The 8891-nt window shown below is 29.6% G+C and overlaps 1 protein-coding gene across 1 annotated transcript; it reads left to right on the forward strand.

Moving 5' to 3' along the window:
- The first annotated feature begins 1896 nt into the window (after positions 1 to 1896).
- Positions 1897 to 7549, forward strand: LOC145037615 (uncharacterized). Its single transcript, XM_078986320.1, has 8 exons — positions 1897 to 2237; positions 2596 to 2691; positions 2784 to 2867; positions 3224 to 3384; positions 3735 to 3852; positions 3961 to 4096; positions 4538 to 4716; positions 6969 to 7549. Exons 1-8 carry the CDS (start codon positions 1992 to 1994, stop codon positions 7206 to 7208), a joined length of 1260 nt encoding a protein of 419 aa, XP_078842446.1. The 5' UTR covers positions 1897 to 1991; the 3' UTR covers positions 7209 to 7549.
- Positions 7550 to 8891: the final 1342 nt, after the last annotated feature.

Consider the following 8891-nt stretch of genomic DNA (forward strand, 5'->3'; position numbering starts at 1 on the left):
AACCGGTTCGGTTTGTGAACCGGTTTTTTTGGGCATCCCTAGGCCTAGGTAGGGGTATTGATAGAGTAATTTTTTCGGGTTTCGGTTAATTTGGGTTTTTCATGTTAAAAAAAATATTCGTTACCCGATCCAAATTAAATTTGAGTAATTCGGGTATTACCTAATATATATATATATATATATATATATATATATATATATATATATATATATATATATATATATATATATTTGAATGACACCTAAAAATAAATTTAATAAAATAAATATGTCGTGCTTTATTAGTCTTGTTTATATAAACAAACAAGGTATAAACAAAGTTACTGAAACTTTGAACATTAAAATTTTTTGTCAATAATACTTGAAATATCAAGTAATATTTTAACAACTTAATTTAATCTAATAAGATGTTAAAAAACAAATACTTAAAGACCTTAGTTTAAAAGTTTAAAATGTTTAAGATAATTGTAGCCATAAGTTTTGTCGTGTTCTGAAGTTTTATCAAAATAATGAGTTTGTTAGTTGTAATAAAAACTCGTACAAGCTCTACGAAAAAATAAATGAATTTTTAAAATAATTTGGGTATACTCGAAACCCAACAAACGTACCTTATACCTAACCTAAAAAAAAAAAAAATCAAGCTACGCAATTACCCGAAAAAATTTACTGGGTATCGGGTATTTTCAATAGGGCTAGGTCTAGCTCCTATTTATCATAACCACTAAAACTAAGGATCTACTGACTAATTAAATGTGTAAATTCATCAATATTTCAATGTCAAAAACCCAATAAATAATTCATTTAACTATTATATATATATATATATATATATATATATATATATATATATATATATATATATATATATATATATTAATTACCAAAATTGGTATGTGTGAGGATTTACTATTCATTCCACGTAAGCAGATTTTATACTTTCAATTTTTTTTTTCATTTTCTACCCTTTATTTTTATTTGTTTTCATATTTTGTACCCATACTAATTTTGATGTATTTTTTTTTTTTCATTTTCCACTCTTTACGTTTATTTGTTTTTATATTTTATACCCCTAAACTAATTTTTATGTACCAATTTTTATCCTCATTTTTTTTTTCATTTTCCACCCTTTACTTTTATTTGTTTTATATTTTATACCGCTAAACAATTTTTGATGTAACAATTTTTATCCTTATAATTTTAAAATTTATATATATTTATATTCTTTCTCCTTAATTAATTTTTATTTAATAGTTTTCAACCCTTATAATTTTAAAGTTAATTTATTAGTATTTTATACATTATAATTTGGTCACTTACTATATTTTAAAGTTATATTTTGGCCCCTTATATAACTTTTTAATAATCTTTTTTTATTAATTTCTTAAAGATACACTTTCAAGTCAATTGTTTGTATTCATGTTTTATTTTGATATTTTTGTGCTCCATTTTATATGATTTAATCGTTTTCGTTGTATACATGGTGTCAAACTTCGTTTTTCAACACACTGGAGCTTCCGCAGCAACGCGCGGATGGTCCAAACCTTAGTTTAAAATAAATTTAACATTTATTTTAAATGAAACGGAGTATGGTTACAATTAATTTATTTAATAACTTGTTTTTTGTTTGATTAAAGCCTAGTTTTATAAAATAATATTTTTTTTATTGTCAACTTAATTATATTTAGGATGTTGCTAAAAAGACACCTCTTAGACACCCTATAATCATTTTTATAAAAAGTCAACATATAATCAACTATTTGTAATCAGCTTTTTCGGAAAATAATATAATTTTAACCAATAAAAATATTTCAAATATTAATTAAAGTTGTCTAAATGATAAAATAAAGTGCCTTTTTAACCGACAACACCTACCAGATAAACATGTCTGCACAATCCCACCCCGGCCATTGTGTAGTTCCGAAGTCTATCCAATTCCTTCATCCAAATGGCCGCGAAAATTAACCAATAACCTCTGATCTGCACAATCGACTATGGCTTCATCTTCTTCGCCTATAATTCAACCCCTCTTCTCCAACAGCAACAACAGCCGCACTTCGTCTCTCAATGCCTCCACCTCCACCTCTTACTTCTCATTTCCATCTTCTGTCAGGAATTTCTTCAACAAAAAGAAGTTCGCCACCACTATCACAGCCATGGCACAACCACAAAGGAGCGCAATGCAGTATAATCAAGTTGGGGATTCCAATCTTGTAGTCAGCGAAATTACTTTTGGCACGGTGAGTTCCTTATTTTTTTTCATCAAAATTTCCGATTCTCCTTCTTCCTACAGTTTCTATGAACGCAACTCTCGTTCAGGTATTCTTGTGGGTTATCAATGCATCTGCATTTTTGTATTTGCCCTAGAAATTTCAGTTTTGGCATTTGGGGATACAAAACTTCGTCTGTAGTTCCTTCTTTTTCATCAAAATTTTCAGTTCTCATTGCTTTCTTTCGTTTTTATGAACTTAAATCCCATTCAAATGTGGTTTTCAGCGTATATCCATAGACAACTGATTCCTGCAAGTATTCAGCTTATATATACTGGAATTACATTCTTTTCTTTCTGATAATTTAAATTTCATGCTAAATTTCCAGATGACATTTGGGGAACAGAACACCGAGAAGGAGGCTCATGAAATGCTCTCCTATGCAGTGGAACATGGGATTAATACTCTAGACACAGCAGAAATGGTAAGAAATAATCATTCAGTAGTCATATGATTTTCGGATTTTCCTTCTCAAGTGATTATTTAACTAATTTGAACTTCTACATGCTTTCAAAGTATCCAATTCCAATGAAGAAGGAGACACAAGGACTAACAGATGTTTATATTGGAAACTGGCTGAAATCTCGACCTCGTGATCAGGTATACTTTTCTCCATTTTCAGTCTCTTTATATCATTATTTTAATAACACAATCTTTTAAAAAAGTTTTACGATTTTAATTTTACCAAAGTTTTGTTTTCTAGAAGTAACTACAATCGTATTTGGGTTTTAATAACCTGTTAACAAAATTAGGTTTAACTTCTATACTTTTTTTACTATAATTGTATTTGGGTTTTAAAAACCTTTTAATAAGATTAATTTTTAACTTTTGTACACAAAGACTTCAATAACTATAATTAAATCAATGTATAGAACATTCGATTATTGAGTTTCATTCCATATTTCCATTATCTTATAATGTTGTTTATTTCCACTTTGGGCATTTGTATATTTCAGATTATATTAGCCACTAAAGTGTCTGGATACTCAGATAGATTAAGTTACATAAGAGACAACGCAGAAATTCTAAGGGTTGATGCTGTAAATATTAAAGAAAGTGTGGAGAAAAGCTTGAAACGTTTGAATACTGATTACATTGACTTATTACAAATTCATTGGTTAGTTTCCTATATATGCCTCATACTATAGAAATATAACACATATATGCATTGGAATAGCTTTCCCATATATCTATTACATACAAAACATCATACTAAAAATGCATAATTTTTAAAGTTGAAGGACCAAATTGTACAAATGAATCTTTAACAAGTAACCAATAGATATGCTTTGTGCTTATGAAATGCACACATGACACATGTGAACACTCTGTAAATCTTAATGAAACTTTAGGGAACTAATGTTTATTTTCTTAAATATTTCCTCAAGTCTTATATGGATTACAATATAGGGAATTCCACCTGTTTTTACAAATTTGCCCTTATTATTATTTTTTGTTTCTCTTCAGGCCAGATCGCTATGTGGGATTGTTTGGAGAGTTCTTTTATGATCCTTCCAAATGGAGGGAAAGTGTGTCATTTGTTGAACAACTCAGAGCCTTTCAAGAACTCATTAATGAAGGAAAGGTAATTAATGATGTCTGCCCTTCAAGAACTCATTAATGAAGGCAAAGTGTGCTATTTACCAATTTGCCCTTATTATCTTTTCTCTTAATGAGTTATTTGTATGTGTAGGTGAGGTACATTGGTGTTTCAAATGAAACTTCATATGGAGTAATGGAATTCATTAATGCTGCAAAAGCTGAAGGGCTTCCAAAGATTGTTAGCATTCAAAACAGTTATAGTTTGTTAGTAAGATGCAAGTTTGAAGGTATTTTGTTGACTTTAATTCCATTCCGATGTTTGATTGCAAATGACTATGGAATTCACAAAAATCCTACAACTTTCCTTTTATAAATTCATGGAATTCAATTCCAATGCTCGTTCAGTCATTTGTATAAATGACTGAAGTACCCTTTCTAAACCCTATTACTAACATTGTAATATGCTGGTTTGTTCTCTCGTGTTTCTTGTTACGTATGGATAAAAGGGTAATCTAAATAAATCTACTAGTATTTGATAAAAGTTTCGTGAGCAAGAAATCTAAAGGGGGCAAATCTGTCATTTGTCATTATCTACACTATAAATCCTGTCACAGATTTACAAGACCAAACAAAAACATACAAAGGAATGGAAATGAATTCCATTCCATATCCTACCTTTTCAATTTCTTTAAATTCCAATTCTAAAACCATATTTTTTTTTTTTGTAGTTGATCTTGTTGAAGTATGTCATCCATATAACTGCAATGTTGGTTTACTTTGTTATTCTCCATTGGCTGGTGGAGCTTTAACTGGAAAGTATTTGGATTCTGAATCTGAAGCTTCTAAAAAAGGAAGGCTTCAGCTTTTCCCTGGATACATGGAAAGATACAATAAATCCATTTCCAAGGTACTATTCTTTTCATCACCTTTACTTCTATTATATTATTTTCACTCGACAATTCTTTCTTTACCCATAATACCTATTATTTCACTTTCCTTTCAGGAGTACAAACATGTCAAATTTACCTAATTGCCCATTATCATCATTACAAACAAAATTTGTGATATTTACAAATGTCCATAATTTTCTTGTTGTCTTCACGTAGGCTGCGTTTGTTACACGAGACATGGATTAGAAGGTGTTGGACAAGCTTTCTAGGACTATTTTGATGATGAGGATGAGGAGGGTATATACGTCTTTTGCACCAGCAAGAGATCAAGAGTGGGTCCATGTCTCATCTTGTTCCACCTTTTTGTACGGGACAAAGATTGCAAATTGCAATTTTGTTCCCGCCCAAGAAAGGTGTGGCACAGACTCACTCTCAATCTCGTCTTTTGAAAAAGATGAAAATACCATCCTCATTTGTATCAACGAAATAGTCCTAGAAAGCTTGTTTAGTCCCGTCCAGTCTAGTTACGTGTAAAAAAGAAAATTTTAAGGGTAAATATTTTACAAATAATAGAACAACTTCCATAGATTATGTCTAAGATATTAAATATAGGGAAATCTTAGATAAAGTCTTAATATTTTGGATCAATTTACGGTTTAATCCCAAATTAATTTTTGTTTACAAAAAAAGACAGATTCCTGGCTAAAACTTCGAAGTAACCCTTTTTGGTTGGGTTCGCAAATTTAGCTGGTATCCTGTCTTTTTTCGTAAATTGATCAAAATATTTGGACTTTTCTGAAGATTACGTTATTTTCTACCAATAACCCAAGATAGTTCAAGGTAATCTTAAAAAATGTCTCAATATTTTGGTTATTGGTAAAAAATAACGTTATCTTTAGAAAAGTTCAAATATTTTGACCAATTAAAAAAAAAGACAGAATACCAGCTAAATTAGCGAAACCGGCCAACAAAGGGTTAGGGAAATAGACTTATTAAGGTAATTAACATTTCGGTTTGTTCACATCTGGGTAACTATCTTCTATGACCGGCTGTAGCAGGTTACATCCGGTCATAATGGTCATATGTGAACACTTCCAAAAAGTTCGTTACCTAGATGCATACAAAAAAAAGATAGTTACCCAGATGTGAACAAACCGAAAAGTTAAGAGTAAATTACACGAATGGTCCCTGTGGTTTGGGTAATTTGAGCGTTTGGTCCCTAACTTATTTTTTAATTCGGATAATATCTATTGTTTATTTTTGCTGTGTGTTTAGTCTGTCGTACCTCACAAGACTATTATGCTCTTTTTAATTTATTTTTTTATTTATGTATTTATTTTTTATATATTTAAAAAAATAATAGATCCTACATATTTGTATCTCCTCACTCTAAACCTGAAACCATATTTGAGAAATTTAGGTTGGGTTCCACTGGTCACCATCCCATCTCTCATCCCCCTCAACTTCTATTTGTTTTCCATATTTTAATGATATCGACGTCTTCACCATTCCTTCTTTTTTCGGTCCTTCAACTTCGGCGAACCAACACCACAACCCTTCTATTCGGTTGTGGTGGCGGAAAATTTAATGAAGTGACAGTGAGTTGTGGGTGAGGAGATATAGATATGTGGAGTCTGTTAATTTTTTTAAATATATAAAAAATAAATACATAAATAAGAAAATTGATTAAAAAATAAATTAAAAAACGCACAATAGTCTTTTGAGGTAAGACAGGGACCAAATGCACAACAAAAAGAAAAAGTAAGGATCATCCGAGTTAAAAAAATAAGTTAGAGATCAAACGTACAAATTATCCAAATCACAGGGACCATTCGTGTAATTTACTCTTAACTTTTCGGTTTGTTCACATCTGGGTTATTATTTTCTTTTGTACGCATCCGGGTAACGAACTTTTTGGAAGGGTTTTAACATATGACCATTATGACCGGTTATGGCTGGATGTAACCTGCTATAGTCGGTCATAATGATCATATGTGAACACTTCCAAAAAATTCGTTTCCTAAATGTGTACAAAAAAAGATAGTTACCCAGATCTGAACAAACCGAAAAGTTATTCTGAAGTTTTAGCCGGTAATATGTCTTTTTCTGGAAACAAAATTTAATTTGGGATTAACCCGTAAATTGCCCATAAATATTGGGACTTTATCTAAGATTTCCCTTATATTTATTCCCTTTTTTTTTATGAGAAATCAAGTCTACTACAAATTCGGTTTAATTGATACTTTCTAGTTTCTATTATATTATATAGGAAGCTACGACACAATACATTGAAATGGCAAAGAAACACGGTTTAAGTCCGGTTGAGCTGGCACTTGGATTTGTGAGAGACCGTCCATTCATGACAAGCACAATCATCGGTGCAACATCCGTTGAACAATTAAAAGAAGATATTGATGCTTTTTTAACAACCCAAAGACCTTTATCACCCGATGTCATGACAGATATCGAAACTATCTTTAAGAGATACAAAGATCCTACAACTTTTTAGACTTCAAGGCTTCATTTTTTGTCACCTTTTCGGATTAATTGTTGAGATTTTGTTGCGATATAGGTTTGTAAATGTCTTATTTGGTTCTTTTAGCCGTTGTATAAGTACAAAAGTGATAAACCAAAATTGTCATTTAAGCTAATCTCAAAATTAGTCTTTGTACTTTTAAATGTTTGGAGAATCTACCCGGTTATATAGTTCTATACTTTTTTTTTGGTTTCTTGTGTAACAAAATACAGCAACTAGACTTGTTTTTATTATTGTTATGTTTTAGTTTCATTTTATTTTTTATGTAATATTTTTATATACTTTGAATTAATAAAATATTTCCTTTTTTCTTATTTATCCTATTAATATAACTAGATTATCATTGTTATATATTCATTTAGAAAAAGTAGTGAATGGTGATGGGTGACCTTATTTTCTAAGGTCAAGGGAAGTGATGGAAAATAGAGGAAAATAACGTGAGGCTGAATTGAAATAGTAGTAAATATAGGAGGAAAATAACGAGTCTTATTATTATTTCCTAAGTACCTATACAACATTGTCAAAAGCACCAATACGTCTTAAACTTGCTGAAAATAGAAGGTTTTAGTTACAATATGATGCATAGCAGTTAGTGATCATATAAGGACTGATATAGTTTTAAACTGTTTTGCTTTTTTTAAATACTTATAAATTATAATTGCCGTTCAAAAAAGGAAAAACTTATAAATTGTAACCCTGCTTTTATATTTCAATTTACATTTCGAGGGATATAAAAAAGTCCATAAAAGATAATACTTGGCTTGAATACAATACAAAGCATGAAGCATGCTTTGTTTGAGAATAATTTTGATGACTCGATTATCCATGCTTTTGACAAAACAATTATTGGATTATTTTTAACTAAATTCAAAGGAACCTAAAAGTTGACTTTATTAATGTATATTTGTTTGTGAGTAAATATAAGTACACGAATTTTATTAATTTAATTTAAATAATTTTATCATATTTATTGTGATCATATGTTAAAATATAAATTATATTATGGTACCAGGTGTTGTCCTTCATCGATGAAGTTGAGGGTTCAAGTTCTGTTTAGGGCATAGGTGGATTTAGGAGTAGTTTAATTAAGAATAAGTTAGATTTACCTTTTAAAAAATGTGGTAATTTAGTTAAAGGATTAGTTTAATAAAGGATAAGGTTAATTATGTAAAAGACTTTATATTTTAGGTTTTTTTTTCGGTTAAAACCTAAAGTTTTTTTTTTTTTTTTTTTTAAAAAGAAACCTTCACATTTTCTCATCACTTTCATTTTGATATATTTACTAGGTTAAAACTCGTGTGCTACACGGGTGATAAATTAGCATAAGTTAGATTTTAGAAATAAAAATTAAAGAAATAGCAACATAATTTCATTTGCCTAATGTTGAATGCATGATTTTATGAAAACTAAAAAATCAAATAGAAACGTAGTGCATTGTTATATCTAACTATATAAAAAACATTATCATACCTATCTATTACACATGCTTTACTAAAAGTACTAACACATATCAATATAAATACAAAGAGCTCTTTATTAATAAAAAAGACAAAGAAACTCCTATAAATACCTACTAGACAAAAAAAAAACATATGATAAATTAGTGTCAAAGCAAACTCTCATGTGTAAAATAACAATTATGGCATCCATTTCCAT

The sequence above is a fragment of the Lactuca saligna genome, chromosome 3, assembly GCF_052625555.1.
Source record: "Lactuca saligna cultivar CGN05327 chromosome 3, ASM5262555v1, whole genome shotgun sequence".
Classification (NCBI taxonomy): Eukaryota; Viridiplantae; Streptophyta; class Magnoliopsida; order Asterales; family Asteraceae; genus Lactuca; species Lactuca saligna.